The sequence below is a fragment of the Dermacentor albipictus genome, chromosome 6 (genome assembly GCF_038994185.2).
Source record: "Dermacentor albipictus isolate Rhodes 1998 colony chromosome 6, USDA_Dalb.pri_finalv2, whole genome shotgun sequence".
NCBI classification, from domain to species: Eukaryota; Metazoa; Arthropoda; class Arachnida; order Ixodida; family Ixodidae; genus Dermacentor; species Dermacentor albipictus.
The window spans coordinates 8145431-8165958 of NC_091826.1; the positions used below are offsets into that span (position 1 = coordinate 8145431).

At 47.9% G+C, this 20528-nt stretch overlaps 2 protein-coding genes and 1 long non-coding RNA gene across 3 annotated transcripts in view; all 3 read right to left on the minus strand.

Moving 5' to 3' along the window:
* LOC135896425 (lysosomal alpha-mannosidase-like) overlaps positions 1-6284 on the minus strand; it is a 36308-nt gene extending 30024 nt beyond the window's left edge. Inside the window, exons 1-3 of the mRNA XM_065424799.2 lie at positions 6062-6284; positions 5081-5183; positions 303-455 (exon numbers count right to left, since the gene is read on the minus strand). Of these exons, the coding sequence (XP_065280871.1) occupies positions 303-455; positions 5081-5183; positions 6062-6163 (358 nt within the window). The 5' untranslated portion in view covers positions 6164-6284. The remainder of the gene's footprint in view (positions 1-302; positions 456-5080; positions 5184-6061) is intronic.
* A 1127-nt stretch (positions 6285-7411) lies between these two features.
* Positions 7412-20384, minus strand: LOC135896463 (uncharacterized). The gene is made up of 3 exons (XR_010562712.2): positions 19985-20384; positions 19673-19815; positions 7412-7568 (listed from the first exon to the last, which is right to left on the minus strand). It is a non-coding gene; the product is annotated as an uncharacterized lncRNA (long non-coding RNA).
* On the minus strand, positions 15967-17042 carry tun (N-terminal glutamine amidase tungus). The gene has a single exon (XM_065424815.2). The coding sequence runs from the start codon at positions 16721-16723 to the stop codon at positions 16121-16123; it is 603 nt and encodes a 200-aa protein (XP_065280887.1). The 5' UTR covers positions 16724-17042; the 3' UTR covers positions 15967-16120.
* Positions 20385-20528: the final 144 nt, after the last annotated feature.

Genomic DNA, 20528 nt, shown 5'->3' on the forward strand with positions numbered 1-20528 from the left:
AAATAGTAATTTAGTATATAAAAAATGTAAAAGAAGTTCTTCACTAGTTTATAATAGGCAGGTTAGGGTTATAGGAAACGGAATTTTGAGAGTATATATTAATAAGGAATGAAGGAATACTTCAAAATACCTATCCAAATGAGCCGTTAATTCTCATCGTTCTCGGGCCAACTTCTTTCCTTTTTTGAGAATCCCGCTGCGCTCGCCGTCGCACGAAGGGCATTGTTTTCGCAGCTGACCGAAGCGACGGACGGCGCCGGGTGCACACAAAGTGGACGGCCGCGGGGCGCGCGCGTATATACCTGCCCGAACGAGCTCGTGCACGGACTCCTTGGCCTGGTGCGCCTTCTGCAGCGCCATCCACCGGCTGAAGAAGACGTTCTCGGCGCTGACGAACCTGCGCTGCGGGTACTTCATCAGGCTGTCCCGCACGGACGTGTAGATGTGCTGCACACCTGCGGTAGACGGCACGCGGGACGACATCAGGTTTTGGGTGAAGAGAAACACGGGACACACAACAGCCTGACGAAAATTTGACGTCATCGTTAAAGCTTTACGTTAACAAACAGAGATGGGGGAGTACAATTCACCTGGATATCTCGAAACAAAGTGTGCGAAACCAAACTGGGTGGAGCTAAATCTGTGAAAGTGTGTGAAAATGGCGCAGAAACGATTTAGCATATTCAAATAGGATCTCGGAGTATTTATCCAGCGATACATGTACAGAGCGCGAGATAGAGAGGTAGGGGGCAGGCAAGTCAATCGTGCTGTACCTGGTTTGTTACCCTGCACTAGGGGAGAGGAAACCGGGCAGCAAAGAAAAAAATAGGAAGGGGTCGAGGAAAGGAAGAACAAGTCATGCACTTATCCGCTTTGATAAGATTAACCTTATGGCTGGATCCAAACGTGAAGCAGTAGATTTGACCTGGGGGCTGAAACTGGGGTCTGTGCAGACTTCTAAAAAGATGACAGCGCAAAGATTGGTGGCAGAAAGGAAGGGATAATAGGCGACGAAGCGGACTTTCCACAGTGGATAATGAGAGCATAGACTTGCACGCGCTTGGACGTTTACAAAACGAGCTTGGTGGCGCGTGGCATTTTCACTGCGATGCTCATATCAGCGTCATCACAAATGCACGGTAACGATCTCAAGGCGGTCCAAACTAATCTTGAAGCGTCCTCACCAATTACAGATACATACGCGCGTGAATGCGTGCGAGTGCGCTCCAGATCAATTTTGACTGAATTTGAGCTCTCGCGCACGCAAACGCGCACTCACATTTCTGTATATCGGTGTGCCGGTGTTTCGTATTCAAACCGGGGTCCTTGCAATATTCGTCGCAGAAAAGGGGCAGCGCGAATGAACAACTTTGCGTTTATAGCGGTACCACCTACACCTCGCGGTTGCAACGCAATGTATTGTGTTCTTACAATCAACCTTCCGCGCTTGGAGTGGTCCATTAACTCGGCGCCGGGAAGTTCACTCGCCTCCCGGTCAGTTCGGTCGGCAGAGCGATATTCGGGGGTATACGCGATGGTGCCCGGCGGGGTCAGAATAACCTTTGTCTTAGACTGTCTTCAACTGTCTTTATCTTTCAGCTTCAGTGTCGTGTAATAATTCTTGCACAACTAACGGCGATGCGTACGATTATGTTTGCTTTCAACCAATGCAGCGTGCAACCTCATGAAACTCTTTATCCACCACAGAGGACATAACTATAACATAATGAAATATTTAGGCTCTACACCTCTCATAAGCTATGCCGAAATACAAACACCAAATCGGGCAGACGCCTACACAGCGATGTCACGAAAACGAAGGTGATGAACGATGCCTGCCTATGGAAGAATGGCAACGGCACACATGCAGAGTGGTACGACACATAGCTGGCTGCATTTAAGGATTCCGTACCTCTTACGTGACGAGTGGCACGTACCCATTCTGGAAGACTGGACAAGGACGGGTACACACACAGTGGAACATACCCGAATAGATATGTCAAAGAACATCATGTAGATCAAAGAATGCGTTGAATAAACGTTCTATTCCATGACAAGATCTGTGTGCTTTGAGATGCATATTGTATGGCCTGAACGGGAAAATGCTATGAAACAGGTTCGCGCAGAAAGTAGAGGAAGACGAGGTTGAGGTGGGGGGGGGGGGGGGGGATTCCGTGCGGTGTCTCCGTAACAATATGAGCTGACATTATAGGTTCAGGTTTTATCTAGAAACTTATGTCAATGCTATTGACATTCTTTAGGAAGTTTCAGTTTTAGTTTATTTCTTTCATAAGTTGATACATGCTTACATAAGTATACAGAAGGAGATCCCAGAGCATGTGGCTGAAAGGGGACCTCCTGCATACATTTGCGCAAATATGCAGCATAAAACAGCAATGTAGTAGTCACTAAGTGGAAGATTATGCAAAGTAAATGTAGTACAAACTGTAGTGCAAAAGTGTACTAAAATGTACTAAAATGTAGTACAGAATGTTGCACATTTCAAGGGACTATTTTCAGCCTGTCAGTCTGCCTGGGTTTGTAACCGTTTTTCCAGCAACTTGGGCTACTCTGTATTCCATGGCCTGATGGGTTCAGCATCGGGCTTATATATGCTGAGGGAACAGGGTGCGGAACCAATCGCCTGACCAACTCTGGTCAATTAATATATCATGTGCCGCTTTTCAATGGATTAATAAACCTTTATTGAAACAGTGACTTGTCACTCGAGGTGGGAGGGTCCCTTACTCCAGGAATCCTCTGGCCTAGACCGGGTCCGGGCGACAAGCCGGCGCTGGTCGAACCAGAACCGGCTTGTAGATCACAGCCTCCCACGTTTCAGCGAGAATGTCTGCGTCTGCTGCTGCTGCTGGTGGTGGCTGTGGCGCTAAGACGCTTGCTCGGGTTTGCATGCGTTGCAGTAGAAGGTGTTCCAGGGTGTCTGGCACGCTGCGATGTGGACAGGTGTAGCTGTATGGCGTCGGTTCGATATGATGCAATATGCTGTGTGTGAAGGTGGAGTCGCCTGCAGTCGGTGCCTTTGTCTATTGTTAGTTTTGGACGTGGGGGTGGGTATACCCTGCGTCCAAGCCGATCGTACGGCAGTAGTGCTTGGTAAGTAATTGTATGGTTTCTGTTTCCTCCGCTGATGTGGGTGGGTGGGACGTGTCGAGGAGCTCGCGCGGGGAGGCCCGCTTGACGCTTGCGCGGGCCGCGGTGTGTGCCGCTTCATTTCCCTCGTGTCCCGCTTTTCAATGAGAAAAAAAAATTTTTATAAAGTTTCTCCTGCGCTAGGCGGAATCGAATCCGCGACACATATGTATTAAGACAATCTTTCTGGATATACACTCACGCAGAGGCCACGCGTGGATCTCGCGATGGCGCCGCTAGATGGCGCAGTGGGAAGCGCGAAAGAGGAACCTGGCTGCAGTACACGCCTCGCGCATGACGCGCTTCGTTGGTGGCAGTACGGTGTATCGCTACATTGCTCCAATGCTAATCGCATTATGGTCGACATTCACGGAGAGATGGATTTATTCTTGAATTATTTATTGCAAAATACAGAGCTGTTCAGACACTGATTTGTCGGTCAGCATATACGCGTTGTAAGTCCGTCCAGCTTTCAGAACCCCATATATATATATATATATATATATATATACGCAGACAAGCGCCTTGTGCTGTCGTCTTTCTTGTGTTCGTTGTTTTGCGCTAAGCAAAGTAATTGTGCTATATTTCGCGCCAGAAACTTGTTTGGGACCAAAGTCAAATTAAAGTCACGTTTTTATTTTTTATGAAAGTGTATGCGTGCTGGAAAAACAGGCTCGTGGCAAAAAAGCGATACAAACAGGCCGAGAAACGACCTACGTGTAGTGAAAAGGCAAAGCCGATTCATTCAAGAAAATATGCCATTTCTAAATGAGCCGAATTGGCAATCGGGATGCCTGCGCAAACAAATACAAAAAGAAACTATGAGATTTCAGTGTGCCCCTATTATCTATGAATTCATAAGCTCCGTTGAACACCAGCTGCTGCCTAGAGGACGTGTTCGCATACTGCTCCTTCTGATGCAGTATACTGAGTCCGCTTTATCACATCTTTACTGGTTTCTTGATGACTGAAGCTGGAATTCTACGGCAGGCATCCGTCGTCCTTGCCTTGAGCTAATGGAGAAATCGAATGGAGAGAGGTCAGGCGACCTATCCGGCCAATTTACAGGCACATCCCTTCCAATCAATTGCGCATGAAAAGTCGCATCCAGCCAGTTTCGTGCTGGGCTGCTGCTGTATGCGGGCGCCCCATCTTGCTGATGCCACACAAGTGGAAGACGTGACAGCGGGACTTTGCTGAGGAACTCATCCACCACTCCTTCAAGGATTTCGTCCATGCACGTAACGCTGTCCAGTCAGTCTTCAAAGAAATGACTCGTGTGCCATGCTGATATCAGTGGCGGGTGTGTGCGATTTTGGATACCTGCTTCATACGTATAGAAGCGTCGAATGTACTGTCCGTCAGTGACGAAGAGCACAGTCGTGGTGTCGCTCCCCTTTTCGGGGGCGTATAGCCCGAAACATTCCGGGCAAAAAAGAACGATATCTCGGCTGCGATATGAACATGCGTCCGACCGGTGCAGCTGCTTGCAGCGCCCCTTCTTATGTTCAAGGGTTTGTTTTTCTGTTTATATATCGTCGCTGTGCACACTGTTTTTCGAACATGGACCAAGAAGCCCGCGAAAATATCGTTCCTCCTCAAAAACTTTTTCAGTCTCAGCTAAGGACAGCCAAGACAGGACATCATGAAAAAGCGGCAGCGCCGATATAGTGGCACAGCGATGATGCCGTCACACATTGTGCAAGCAAAATAAATAAATAGATAAATAAATAAATAAATAAATAAATAAAACAGAGAAAGAAAATTATATTCTGCACGCGCAAATTTTCTCAGAAGGCGAGCTTAAAACACGTGATTACGTTTTCAACTGTAGTCAGTACATCTACCAGCACATTAAATGGGCTGTATGCAAACCGTTTCTGCATTTATTTCGCAAGACATGCGACGCAAGATGTTGAGAGTATCTTACTAGATGTGAAAAGATTGCCGACGGTATCCAACCAGCCGGCGTCCAAGTGGCTGTGGCAGATGATGTGCACGTTCAGGTAGTCACGGGACATCTCGGGGCAGCTCTGAGGGGACGATAGACAGCAGCGTCAGATGTGTGTTCGCAGAGCTCCTTCGCCTAAAACGCGCTCGAGCTCCGGCCGTCTGTGGTGGCCGGTGGGGAGAAAGAAAGCCCGGAAGAATCAAACTGCGGAGCAGGTTGCTTATGCACGCGTGATGGTGAAGGAGGCGGCAAAGCAGAGCAAAAAAAAAAAAATGAGGGAAAATGAAGGGGGCGAAAGGGCAGGGTGCACGCTACGCTCTCAGCTGAAGCTTCGCAAGCTGGTAAATACACGCACACCGCGGCAGCTAGGACACAGAATGCGGTTTCAGTAACAGCAGAATGACTTCAGAAAATCAAATTCATTTTGATATAAGAATATCGACGGAGTACTGACGCACTCAGTGCCGTGTCATGATAAAAAAGAAATAGAGAGAGCCTCCTATAATTCATGCTCTTTTTAAGATTATAACTTAAGATTGCTCGTTGCTGGGGTAGTTGCTTCATATCCGTAAAGAAGATTACTGCGCGCGAAATGAAGACAAATATTACAAGGCTAGATACACGCAGAACCGTCGTTTGTTTGCCTTGTCTACGTTTCTAATGATTCCACCGTTTATCTTGCCCACTTGTTCCTAAGCCCGTCCTCGTCTTCATATTGCGCTCGATAATCTTTTCTATAGCTTACGTACACGTCGTTGCATGAACCGCTGTATGCATGCAGCTCCCGTGTAGACATCAGCGCCAGAGTTTCGTTTAGAAAATTTTCGAGCAAACTTATGAGGCAAACCAGCAATTTCTCTAGGACGACAGTGGCTCACCTAAACGTCAGAAGACGTCTCTACCACAGCTCTACACGTCCCCCTCCCTTATGCTATAATATCAAGATGTTCGCCGAATCACCTGAAACCCGCAGCCGCTTCCCGTCTGGTGCTTGCGCGAAGACTGCCACCGGCACGAGACGGCGGCGCACAGGGCCACGATAAGCCACGGGAGCCGCGCCATGCCCGGCGCACACACCGTGTCAGCGGCGAGATCGTCCGCGCTGAGCTCAGCGGCGATGATTGGCGGATCCGTCGAGCAAACTGGCTGCTGCTCAACGCGAGTGCGCAGATACTCTGCAGCCGACGCCCCGGGGCCACGACGGCGTGTACAGATAGATGTATGCCCACACAGAGGCTCGCATTGCATCGCTGCCTGTCGCTAGCGCTCTGGTTACGCAGGCTCCTTTCTTGCTACGAAGAATGGCTGCCAGCTAAGGGCGGAAGCTGTCCTCTTACATTCGTATACTTTTTCGATGTTGTTCTGAATTCACCGTAAATACCAGAGCTTCTTGGCAGATCGCATTTTAGAGCTCTTAACACTTGCAAGGAACATAAAGTTGAGCTTGATTGCAGATCTGAAGACGATCGAGCGAGAAAAAAAACGGCAGCTATAGGGGCAGCAACGGCGCTACCATGAAGTTCCCATCTCACCTCGACGTCGTGAGTTTCGACATCTGCACCCAGCTTGCGCACATGTAGTTCATTGATAAAAGAAGATTACATTGTGTTCGGCCAATGATCCAACCTAGCCATTTCGGGGAACTAATCGGGGAAATTCGGCAACAAACAAAATGAATACGACAGGCAGAGAGAAAATAGAAACGGAGAATGGGGGGATGTCAACCAGAAAAGCGTACGCATGCTTGGCCAACTCATACTGCGGAAGGGGCGCACGAGAATAGGAAGACAAGAGGAAGGACCCCGTGGGTGTGAACGCGCGCAGACAGGCGCGCACGCAGTGAAATGCGCTCGCACCAGCCAGTCGTATAAAGAAAGAGACACGATAGTCCACGGCTTCGCGGCTCTCCTGTTTGGTGGTGAGCACGGTGTTGCAGTATAGAGTCTGCACGGACAGTGGACGACAGTCTAGTCGTCGCAATGTGTTGTAAACCGTGAATTAAGATGGAAAACGAGCGAGTTGTCAGGCGTTCATGGTGCAAGTTCGCGCAGCGCTCACAGTTGGACGAAGGACAAGGAAAGTACACGAGACATGCAGACTCTCAACTGACTCTTATCCAGACACGCAACAAGAAAGAAAATTAACAGGGCATAGTTAAAACACGTGACAAAAAACAGTGTTAGTTTTCTTTCTTCGTGCGTTTCCGAACAAAAGTCAGTTGATATAGTCAGCGCATGGCCCGTGTACTTTCCTTGTCCTTCGTCCAACTGTGAGCGCTGCGCGAACTTCAACGTGAATGTATACCTTGAAATCGGTTGCGGCATTGACGGGCAGGCAGGTGTCGTCGCACTTTGTTTTATGCCAAGTATCCTAGTACACAAAGAGGTTCAGTGGGGGTGAGGGAATCACGCGCGCGGTGTCCCCCCTCCCGTGGACACGCCTTTGTCATCTGCCGGTAATGCAGCCTCTGAAGAAAGAGAGAGAGATACAGAACTTTAGTAAATGTCCTTGCTGAGGTCAGGGGAGGCGGGGTGCCGGGAGACTAGCCCCACCGGCGCCCCCTTCCACAGGCGGCGGCCGGACCTTGAGTATTGGCGCGCGGCGCCGTCGGCCAGCCGGACGGCCCAGAGTCGACCATCCGGGCATGCGCTGACGAGCACAGCCTCCCACTGCTCGGACGTGGTGATTTTAAATATAGGGTTGGTGCATTGTTTAATGGTGTATGTTATTGCACTATACACTCCCAGATAATGCAGTCGAGGTCGGCGCGAGCCGCCTCGCGCGCTTTGCATTGTGTAAACATCTGGATAGATGCGACTGTACAACGAGCAGAGAGCGCGCAACAGCGTCTGCGAGACAACAGAATGGACAACTGCCACGTAGTATCATCGATGAAGGAATGAATAAATGGCGAAGCAGCGTCATTGAAACAACGGAGCCGCCGGGACAAATACTCGTACTATATATGTTTTAAAACTGACCTACTTAAAGATTCAGTTGAGCTTAAGCTAATGCGGCTCGCCACCTTCCTGCTTGACTCTGACTCGGTACTACAGGGTAATCCGGAGATCGACAGAGGGGGAAAAGTAGCGTTCAGGTGTGATGTTCTCATCCGTGCTCATAGGATAAACGAACAACACAGTAGTGCAAACAATCACAAGGTCATTTATTGCACCTTCATAGACTTTGCACCTGCTAGCCGAGTTTCTATATATCCACAAAACGTACCGATGGGCGCGCGACAAATCGCGGAACTCCGACTCACCGCGACCTGATAGCGAGCGAATATGTTAGCCCCATGCTGTACATCAACGCCTGGTCGTTCGCGCCTACGGTCAAGCGAACGGTGGCGCGTTCGAACGATCGTGTTCGTCCATCCCGGTGTAGGCCTCGCGAGACGGTCTCGTTGATCGGCGCACGCGCGGAACGTCCGCGCCGCATGCCGACCCGGCCGGAGCCAAAGAAGAGGCTACTCCCCATGGAGGAAGGAAACTGAGGAGAGGCCCTACACCCTCCACGCGCTAGGAGAAAAGTGTGGAGGAAATTACGTAGTAGGTTCTCCTTTTTCGCAGTTTTTTTATTTCTTTGCCGTAGCGGCCACGCCTTTCGGGCCACAATGGCGGCTTTGTTATGATTCCAAAAGGACTTCTTCTTGGGCATTTTGGTGCTTAGATTTCCTTGGTATACATTGTGGCGAACGGGTGATCTACGAGATACCCCTAGATTACGGCAAGTCATACGTCGGACAAACGGGATGTTGTATTAATGACAGACTGAGGGAGCACGGGGAGCACGCTAATAGTATCGGTAAGTGTGACAAGACGCATCTTCCTGCGCATTGTAAAGCCTGTCGTTGTGCGCCATGCTTTGAACAAGTATTAACTCTTGGCAAAAGTAGGGACCAAACTACAAGGGAGTTGTTGGAAGCGTTTTATATTTTAAAAAAAGGGTCTGATTGTGTCAGCGATACATCTATCGTATTATATTCCGCAGAAATGTGCTCTATCGAAAGTATGTTATCATGACCATGTTGTTCTGTCACACCTTGGCTTCCTGCACATGAGCGGAAGTTGTCTTTTCTTCTATACGTTTCTTCAGGCTGTCATTAAATAGTTGGTAGTTTGGCGCTTCACTGTCTTCCTTACTGTCCCTTTTCAAGAAATGTGTTCTGTGCCACAAAGTATACCTTGTTATGGTTCTGCTCGCTCACACGTGTTGCTCCGTAGGTTTCGTACCATGGCAAAGGCGCCGTGCGGGCAGGTTTGCGTTGGTCTCCGTGTTTTGTTGCGCTGCGTTATCTGAACCGTGCTCTCGCGGATGTTGCTGTGGTCAGGTGAGACAGGAGGAACTAAAGTCCTTGAAATGAACGCGCATGCAACGCTGTACGCAATGTACCGAGCCACGGCAATGACAACAGACGAAGGAATATCCGTGGGAAATTTTGCCCTCTTTGGCGGAATTATGCTAAGGTGCCATCGCAGGCCGAAACCGATGAGTTTCAGAATCTGTACAATGAACACCTTGCAGGTCAGAGATTCCTGCTTTTGACAGCGCAAAGGTGCATTTGCGACACGTAGACGTAGGTTATGAATGTATAGTTCATGTTCAGTAACAACTTGCTTTTGTGCATATTAAAACACAAGTTGTTTAATTGTTGCTTGTTTCTCGCAGTACTCGCGACAGCGTGAAGTCTTCTAAGCAGAGCGCGTTCGAGGTTCACGCACACCTGCACAGCTTTACCTCAATACACGTGCTGATAGAGCGTTACGCAGAATATGAGCATTTTGCTGCCCTCGGCACCGTGCGCCTGCCAGCCGACGCTTCATCCTGGAAGATGGGAAAGAAGCGGCTGCTTTGACTTAAGGAACGAATCATCCTCGCTACCGCAGGCATATCTTATCTGTACGCGCGAGAAACGCAGGGAAATGAAGGTTAGCGGATGCGGTACAAGAGTCGGCAATTGGCTCCCCAGAACGTACGACTGCGAACACATCAAACGGCTGTTCCGTGGTCGCACGTAGGCCGGTTCTACGCGCGTACTGTTCTGCACCGTGCGCCGGCTATCGCAAAACTTTGGTTCCGTGATACTACACTTAGCGTGGTAAGAAGGCACCTCAGGCCGCAGTCAATGAATCTAAACGCGGAGTCAGAAATTACATTCTGCCTCCTCGCCAGCGCGCTGTCGTAGTGATGCGCGGCCACCCGAAGTTTGTTCAATAAAGCACGAAGATTCCTCAAGCGAGAATGTGTTTGTGCTCATAAGCTCCAAATGGGTCGGTGCGTCGTACGTGTCTCCAGTGCGCTCTTGCAGTGCAGTAAGAATGCGTGCATTTTTTTCGTATCGCCAGACGTCTAGCTCCCAAGACTGTCTGAAAGCCCCAGGAGGTCCAAGCAGAGAAAAGCAACTAGAAGGCAGCGATAAAGGTGACCTTTTTTTTAAATCGCGCAAGAACTGGGCAGCGGCCGGTACCCGCGGTTGATGAGAACAGCTCATTTGACTGGCCTGATAAAGCATGTTCATTTTCATAAAAGCCGGTAAAAGCAGCCGATTCGACCTCACGGCCCAATTCGCGAACTTCATTGTGAACTTCTTTCAACATGACTTCGCCAACGGTAATGCATTGAGACATCGCGATTGGATTATTTTGTAAGTATTGCTGCGGAGCGCGAGCGTCCGAGCAGCCCGGTTGCGCGGCGTGGTTTCGCGAGAAAGGTAAACAAGAGAGGAGAGCTGGCCCGATGGATGGAGGATGGATGGACGGATGTTATGAGCGTCCCCTTTGGAACGGGGCGGTGGGTTGCGCCACCAAGCTCTTGCTATTATACTGCCTAATGTCCTACCTAAACAATAAAAAATAAAAAAATAAACACTATGAACTTTCACACCCAAATTTTCTGATCCCCTATTGCTGTGCTTTTGTACGTCTCCGTTTTTTGTCGTTTCCCTACTTTTCTTCCACCAGTCCTCCTATCGCCTCTTACTAATGTCTATTGCGGACATGTTTACTTTTCCACTGCTCCCGCTGAACCCAAGGGCTTCAAGGAGGCCAGTGGTGCCTAAATCTACCGCTGGGTAGACGTCTTCACATTCTAATAAAACATGCTCCATAGTTTCCCTATAGCTTCACCGCAGCAAGCACATGCTTCTTCTTCCTTCTTATATCTCGCTTTATAGGTGCGTTTTCTAAGGCATCCCGATCTCGCTTCGAAAAGTAATGAGCTTCCTTCGAGTTATCATAAGTTGTTTCTTTCCCGATTTCGTTTTTTCCTCTCAAGTAGTTACTCATGGCAGGTTTCTTTTCCATTGCCGCCACCCATGAGATTAATTCAGCTTCTCTAACTTTCCGCTTGACCGTCTTTGTTGCTGTGTTGCCCACCCTACAGGCCACATACTTGCTGGTAAGCTTCCTAGTTCTTTTCCTCCACTGTGAATCAATGTTTTTTCTGTACAGATACCTGAAGACTCTCCCAGCCCATTTACTTTCTTCCATATTCCTCAGGCGTTCTTCATACTCAATTTTACTGCGAGCTTCCCTCACTTCAAAACTAGTCCAGCCCATATCACCCTGCACAGCTTCATTTGTAGTCTTCCCGTGAGCGCCCAATGCGAGGCGACCCACTGACCTTTGATTCCCATCGAGTCCTTATTGTACTCCTGATTTAAAGCAAACAACCGCATTTCCAAAAGTAAGTCCTGGAACCATTACACCTTTCCACATACCTCGGAGGATCTCGTACCTATTGTATCCCCATAGCGCTCTGTGCTTCATTATGGCTGCATTTCTCTTCCCCTTCACTGTTATTGTTTTTTCCTGTGTTTCCATATATCTATTGCCCTCGTTTATCCATATACCAAGGTATTTATATTCTGTTACCCGAGGTATTTCCTGGCCCTGTATCTCCACTGTCTGTTCACTGTTTTCATTGAATATCATAACACCTGACTTTCTAGCACTAAATATAAAACCTAAATTGTTGCCTTCCTGTCCACAGATATTAGCCAGACGTTGCAAATCACTTTGCTTGTTAGCTAGCAACACAATGTCGTCCGCATAAAATAAACCTGGTAGTTGCTGCTCTACTACTGTACCCGCCTTTTTGTATGAGAGATTAAACCCGATATTACTTCCTTCTAGCGCCCTCTCCATCCTCACCATGTACATCATAAACAGCAGCGGGGATAAAGGGCACCCCTGTCTCAGTCCCTTGTTGATATGAACTTTCTCCTCGCTTCTCATCCCTTCCCATTCAACGCAAACGGTATTTTCTAGGTAAATCTCTCTCGAAAGCTGTAGACAGTCGTCACCTAAGCCTTCCCTTTTCAGAATATCCCACAAAATATTGCGGTCTACGTTGTCGTAGGCACCTGTAATGTCTAAAAAGGCCACATACAACGGTCTCCTTTCTACTCTGGATATTTCAATACACTGAGTAAGAACAAATAATTTATCATCCAAACGCCTACCTATTGTGAAGCCATTCTGGAGTTCTCCCAAAATGCCATTATTCTCTGCCCAAGCTTGAAGCTTTAATTTGATTGTCTGCATTGCTAGCCTGTATATTACCGATGTAATGGTCAACGGTCTATACGAGTGAATTCTATCTTTCTCCCCCTTGCCTTTATAAATTAAAGTCATTCTACTTTGTCGCCAACTGTCTGGTATTCGTCTATCCTTTAAAGTATGTTCCACTGCTTTCACCAAAGCTTCCTTACTTTTTGGTCCTAGTTCATTAATCAGCCTAACGGGAACCTCATCTAGCCCTGTGGCTGTGCGCTTACGAATTTTCTCTTCCGCTTTCTTCCAGTTGAAATTTGCCAGCACGAGGTCCTTTTCCACTTGGGTCTCTTTCATGCTTTTTTTTTTTCTTCAAGTACAACCTCTTCATTGCCTTGGAAAGATTCGGCTGTTATTTTTCGTATGTAATTTATTGCCGCTTCTCCTTCCAGTCTGTTTTCATCTTCGTCCATGATATGTTGTTGACTTCCTGCCTAATAATTTAGTGTGGTTCCAAAATATTCTAGGTGCGGCCTTCTTTTTCTTCGTATTTCTGACAACCAATGTTCATTTTCAGCTTTTAATTTTGCTTGCACCAGTATTTGAACCATAGACTTTTTCTCCCGGTATATTTCCCATTTACTGGTTACTTCATCCTGCGGCAAGTGCGCCTTCTTTGCCTGCCTGTGCTCTCGAGATGCTTTCTGTCGTTCTGCGATCGCTTCTCGTATCTCCCTGTTCCATCAGCGTTTCGGTTTCTTTGTTCCTTTCCAACGAACATGTTTCTCTGGCCGTATTTCTGTCGTTATTACACGGAGCAACGCCATGAGCAACGCCAACCTCGGCTTCACTTTAGCTTCACAAAGAGTCACGTCAGGGCCTCTCCTGGAGTTTTCGTCCTCCGTGTAGCTCCATGTCGCGCCTACCTGACCAACCTTGCCGTTAGGTGGCGCTAGGAGCGCCACACTCGAGCCATCTCTTGTAATGCGCTGTAACCAGACCGACCGCCGCCGACACTAAGCTACGCGGGGAAGCCAGATTACAAGAGACGCGATACATGCGGGGAAAACGACTTATCAGGGGACGCATGACAGTCGCGCATCCCCACCCAGGATAAATGCCTCGAGTCCATCAACAACAACGTAAGCATGTTGATGGAAATTGAAGTAATTTCGTTGTCCGGAAATTACAAACGCACCGAACCCCCTAAATATCTAAACGTGAAAATCACCATGTATTCATTAAACGAAGATTTCGTGAAATCAAAGATCATAAAATCGTGGTTCAGCTAGCAGTCACAGCATGCTTTGGCGAGTGAAACGATATTGTAAATGAACATGATGTGTTTTCGGTGTACGATCACGTTATTTCATAACTCCCGCGGTTGTCCAATGTCTGTGTCGAATAATGCTGAGAACAAGGTCGGGGCTTTGGTTCCTGCACATATACGGCCACTTTCCGATGGCGGATGAATGCTAGAATACCCGTTAAGGCACTGTACTTTTGGGCGCATTTCAGGTGCTTGAAATTGAGCGACCGGATGCAAGCGCTATCAGGAACATGAACAGAAACAATCGTTCTTCGCCCCAAACCACCCAGAGGGAAAGACAGCCTCGGAGCACAGGCTTTCTGCAATCACTACGCGCAGTGCTTGAAAATCAATCCATCGCTTGCCGCATTTACCGTTCGGTGCTCGCTCGACTCCTCTTTTTTTTTACATTTATGCACTTCAGAATCAAAACAAGGCAAGGTGTCACAGGTAGAGTCTTGAGGTGGTCAACATAGGACGAACAAGCGAATGGATGGAGCCAACGTTTGCACAGTGGCGCACTTCATGAATACAAGTCCCAGGCAAGTCGCCCAGTTTCCTTGAACAGAGCAAGCCTCGGCGTTTCCAGCAGGAAGGTGAAACGGTTTAGCAGATTGATATTTGTGGTAAATCTTGGCCACTCCCCCGCAGTGGCTACGCGCCATCGAAAGCCATCCTATCTATTGGTATGTCGAGCAGAACACAGTGCGCCTCTGCGTGCGGCACGAGTTCTCTCTCTTCTCCCGTGTTATTGTGCAAATTCTACAACCTCGACGAGCGTTATCTTTTTTATTCCCCACTACGCGACTTCTCTGTGTGTGCGCGCGTGTGTGCGTGTGCGCGCGCGTGTGTTTGTCGCTGAAATTAGCACGCAACTATGTGCGGTGACACTCAAGTTTCCAACCAAAAAAAAAAAAAGAAGGACATTTGTTCAAACAGAACAGCGTCGGTACTCGATGGCAGAAAAATAAAACATCTCTATTTTTACAATGTTCCTCCGCACATATATAGGCAAACTTCGAACCGTTCTCCGTGCATGACACATACAGGGTGTCCCACGTAACATGAGCCAAGAATTTTAAAATTAAAGGCGCGTCGAAAGCGAATTGAACCGAACGCATACTATTCGCAATAGTCTATAGTAACTCAGACATTTTTTTCTTTTCCCCATAACTTACGAATTAAGTTTAAAGGGACACTAAAGGGAAACAATAAAGCAGTTTAGATTAATGAACCATTGTTTCAGAACTCTGCAGGCAGTCATTTCAATAATTTAGTTTGAATATTAGATGAGAAAATGAAGGTCCAAGTATCAGTATTTGAATTTCGCGCCGAAACCCCATCGTGACGTCAGAGATTCCAAAGTATGTTTTCGCATTTGGGCCGCGTCGGCGGAACAAAGGTTCCGGAAACTTGCCATGTTTAATATCTGGTTCCTTTAGAACGCAATGTAGTCAATCTGTACCGCTATATATAATTAGTAGGCCCTAGAAGATACCATCGATATCCAAGACGTCACAGCCCCCAGGTGCGGGAACTTAAGTAGGCGTCGCCACCCGTATTTCGTTCTTGCGCTTTTTCTGGCTTACCAAACGTCTTATCGTTGTAAGAGTGGTGTTTTCGGTGTTGAAGAAAGGTAATTTACTGATGAAGAAGAAATCATTTTTCACTTTAGTGTCCCTTTAATAATCCAACTTCTCAATTATCGGCTGGGGACCCCAAGTATGATACGCAGACTTGTAGATCACCTTCAAAAACCACCGATCTAGTTGTCTTTACGATACGACTCACGCATTCCTTTTTTTTTTCTGGGGAGGGGGGGGATTGCAAAGAAAGCCCGCGAAATATGAAAAAAGCCACGTGACGGAGCGTTTACGCAATGGTATTGTGCTGCTCTCAAACGTGCGTTGAGCGAATTCGGTTTGTAAATTAGATTCTCGGAGCGAGCACTGCAGCAGACGTCCATTCGCGTCCATTGCCCTCAGACATACGCACGATGGCGGCACACGGCCACCAACTGCCAAGATAACACCCGAGTCAGGACTCCGATAACACATTCAGAAAACGAGATAAAAAATGTTTCTTTTGGGTGACGCAGTATTGAAAGTCTCAAGGGCACTTCCCACACATAAAATCAAATGTAAAGTAAACGGTTTTGTTCGATCTACAGACACGCAAAAACAACGCCCGCTGTTCCGCGTCACCGACATGCGTCTACGAAAACCGCTGCACGAACTGCGCTAACGTGTACACCTTCCCTATGCCGACTGCTTCGTCGACGCTAATGAAGTCATCGATGTTGTTATCACACGAGTTCGTCTGGATGCATGGATAAGGTGGAGGCGGCTTCAGCCATGAGCCGTCGGCACTTCGCATGCGAGAGCGATCCGATGCGAACTTGTCCAGAAACTCGGCCGCGCCTACGACGCGGAACATTTGCGCGAATTCGGGGTTGATGGCTGCGTGCGGCCTGAACGCTTCTCGCACATACGCGTCGAACTCCTCGGGAAAGCGCAACGTCGTGTCCAAGTCGTAGATGAGGCAGGGTCTGCGGCGGCCTGGTGGCGGGCTGTACAAAAAGATGACGTGGTAGTCCCACACTGACATGCCGTCAGCGCGCGAACTGCTTTTCTGACACCAGATAGGCACGGCTTGGCGGCGGTTGGACACGAAGGCGACGAAACAGTAGGGCAGCAACTCTGGCTGACAAGCCCGCGTAAACTCGCACAGTTTCCATACGTTCTCTTCGCAGTAGCACGCTGTGTATATGCACTGGTTGACATCGGGAATCGCCAGGTCACTGGAAGAGTCCGACATCGCGGGGCTGCGGCTTCAAGCGCTCCGGTGGTCGTTCGCCGCTAACGAACCAACGACCACTACAGCAGTTGTCGGGCGGGGCGGGCGAATTATCGTTTCTGTTGACAGCTGTGCTCGCGGATCCCAACGCGAACTACACGTCGCTCAGAATGCCGAGAAACCAAGCTGTCAAAACGCTACCACAGTCGACTGGCCGGTCAACCACGGCGGTGCCCACAGACAGGCACAGCTGATATCACTGACACATCACTGATATCGATCAAATTAGACAAGGGAAACTGCACCTTCCACAGTGCAACGAAAATAAGGGTAGTGGTGCCTACGACATACTGAACGCCAGACCTGCACAGATCTCCCTGCTCCAGCACGCCTGGTCTAGTTCGCCCAGTTTGCGGCTAGGGTCAGAACGTACGAGCAGAGTGGCGCTAGTTATAACCTATTCGCTGTCGTCTGCTTTTGCGATCTGTTCAGCGCTCGTGCTGCCATTTCGGCAGGCACAAAGCGCTTGTATTGGCGGTGAATGAACAAATTCACAAATATAAAAAGAAAACAGAAATTTGCGAATGCTTTGCGTTTGAATAGTGAAACTAGAGGAGGAGAGAGGTGCAAGAAATATAAACAACGAGCATAGGTGGCAGCTGCAATGCTAGATCGACGACATAAATTTCCCTTTCCTAGCCTCAGTAAGGCACTGGAAAAATTGTTTTAAAAGATTCATAGGATAATCTAGCTTTATTGAGTTGATTACAGATAGCCTAATGTCGTAGAAAACGTAAGGATTTACTGCTGTGTGCCGTAGAGAAAGGCAGATTATGTGGTAAAAGTATTCACGAGTAAGTCCTCCGCCCGATATGTGCAATAGGTTGATCGAGTCTGTTTCAAGGAAAGCTGAGCATGTCTTGTCTTTAATGTCGTTGAATGTCTAGCTCAGTAGAAAGCTTGCAAACGCGATCCCAGTGCTTTAAAACGTGCTTCACTGCAGTCCTTAAATTGTGTCACGGAACTCTTCTCAAACTGTAAAGCTCGCTTTTCTGCGTGGTACCGCGGCAGCATAACAGTGATGCGAAAGATACGTACGCGGTGAAGCTGTATGCGTAATTCTTTTTGAACTCACGACGCATCCACGGACAACCTTTAAGAGTTAAAATGAGTAGTAATCGTTCTGTCGTCAAACATTACGCTGGTTTCAAGTTTCTAAAAAGCGCATAAACGAATTTGACAACGTATACAATGAAACTGCTGTGTACTTTACGAACTCTATAAAGAATGTGACTTAGTGTACAAGATCTGCGCGATTTGCTACTGCCTGCAAAGGGCAATATATGAGCGGGTATTTAACGCTATTTTAGGGAGCAGCGGACTACACGCTCCGACATTTTTTAAAGTTCGGGCAGTCAAATTTTGGAGCCGAGTGCCTATCATACTTCGTACTATCGTAACTTCGTACCTATCGTACCGCCATAGCGCTCTGTGCTTCATTATGGCTGCATTTCTCTTCCCCTTCACTGTTATTGTTTTTACCTGTGTTTCCATATATATATTGCCCTCGTTTATCCATATACCAAGGTATTTATATTCTGTTACCCGAGGTATTTCCTGGCCCTGTATCTCCACTGTCTGTTCACTGTTTTCGTTAAATACCATAACATCTGATTTTCTAACACTAAATTTCAAACCTAAATTGTTGCCTTCCTGTCCACAGATATTAGCCAGACATTGCAAATCACTTTGCTTGTTAGCTAGCAACACAATCTCGTTCGCATAAAATAAACCTGGGAGCTGCTGCTCTACTACTGTTCCCTCCTGTTTGTATGAGATATTAAACCCGATAAAACTTCCTTCTAGCGATCTCTCCATCCTCACCATGTGCATCATAAACAGCAGCGGGGATAAAGGGCACCCCTGCCTGCAATCCCTTGTTGATATGAACTTTCTCCTAGCTCCTAATCCCTTCCCATTCAACGCAAACGGTATTATCTAGGTAAATCTCTCTCAAAAGCTGTAGACAATCGTCACCTAAGCCTTCCCTTGCAGAATATCCCACAGAATGTTGCGGTCTACGTTGTCATAAGCTCCTGTAATGTCTAAAAAAGCCACATACAACGGTCTGCTTTCTACTTTGGTATTTCAATACACTGAGTAAGAACAAACAAGTTATCATCCAAACGCCTACCCATCCTGAAGCCATTCTGAAGCTCTCCCAAAATGCCATTATTCTCTGCCCATGCTTGAAGCTTTAATTTGATTGCCTGCATTGCTAGCTGCTAGACGAACAGGTCGCTGGTGCCAGACGAACAGGTTATAAAGGCGAACCCAACGGCCAATGGTTGAATTTGAGTGGGCGCAAGTGGCTCCCATAGAAACCGGATATCCGTGAAGGTCTGGAGTTCCAGTAGGTCGTGGTGGTGACGTCGTGAACTAAAATTTATAACCGAGAGATGGTGCTAGCAAAATCAAAAGTAATATTGCTAATATCATGATCATTACGTCGCGCTAAATAAAGGAAATGCGGGCAAGACAGATGATGACGACTATCCCTTGGGGACAAAATACAACCCAAAGGGTGTAAACATCTTTTTACACTCTTAAAACGGTTGCACCCTTTGGGGTGTATATTTGTCCCACAACAATAATCGTCATCTGCCTTGCTTGCGTTTCCTTTCCTGAAAACTCGGCGCTCGTTACTTTCCTGTCGAGAATGCTGCGTCACACTGATAACGCGCATGCCGTCCGTGACTGGAAAGTACCGGGCTCGCAGCGTTAAAGAAAGGAAACGCGGGCAACACGGATGACGATTATCGTTGTGGGACAAGATACGCCCCAAACAGCACGCCATGCCAAACAGCACGGCAGCGGCCCTTCCAGAAGTTTGATTTCCAGCAAACCTGCACGACATTGCGCAGCTTATCGCTTAGACACAATTAAATATATCTGTAGCAGACCACTCACCACAAGAACGAAAGCACATGCTCTTCTGCACTTTCTTCAGGGCATCGTCCTTGTCCAGCTTGCTTTGGATAGAACTGAGAGTTTTCGTACTCCGCTATAATGTTATAGCACACCTCCCTGGACACTCGAAAGTGTTTTCGTAACTGAAATAAACAACGAGGGTGGGGATATGGGCTTGTTTGTTGGTCATTATGTCGTCTCTTCCTGTGTCCGTGTTTTGCTGCGCTACACCAGACACCATTCCATGAAATATAAACAGCACCACACAGAAATCAAAGTAATTCGGCGCTATTAAAAATTACAATTACTCACGTCGCTGTCATTGAAACACTTGACACCTCCTCCCACAATATTGCGCACTTTCGGCGTTTCATTACCGCCTCAACTGGTTGCCAAGTTCATAAAGACTTCGTCATCGCTGTCATCAGACGAACTTGTAAAAAAAAAAACGGCTTCCAAAAATTTAAGGCGCGCTAGTTTCTTTGCTGTCGCTCTGCCAGTCGAGTCCGCGTCGTCTGCAACGCGCACGACACGCAATGCCTGCTGGGATTGCAAAGCGGCGCTCCGCCGATTTTTCTGGTACGCCTTGGGCAGCCTTGGGGCAACCAAAAAGCTGCCCCGAGGAGCGCCAGTGCGCACCGGTGCGAATTATCAGGACGTTATTAGCGTCGGCTCAACACGTGAACGTCTGCGTCGAGATCACGGACCACGATTCTAGATTTTCCGACATGGAGGAACTTTATCCATCGTTACCATGGGTATGGCCCTCTAGCCACCATACCATGGGTAGAGTGTACTAGAACAACCTTTCTAGTACACTCTACCATGGAGGAGTCTTTCCTTCCTCCATGATCGT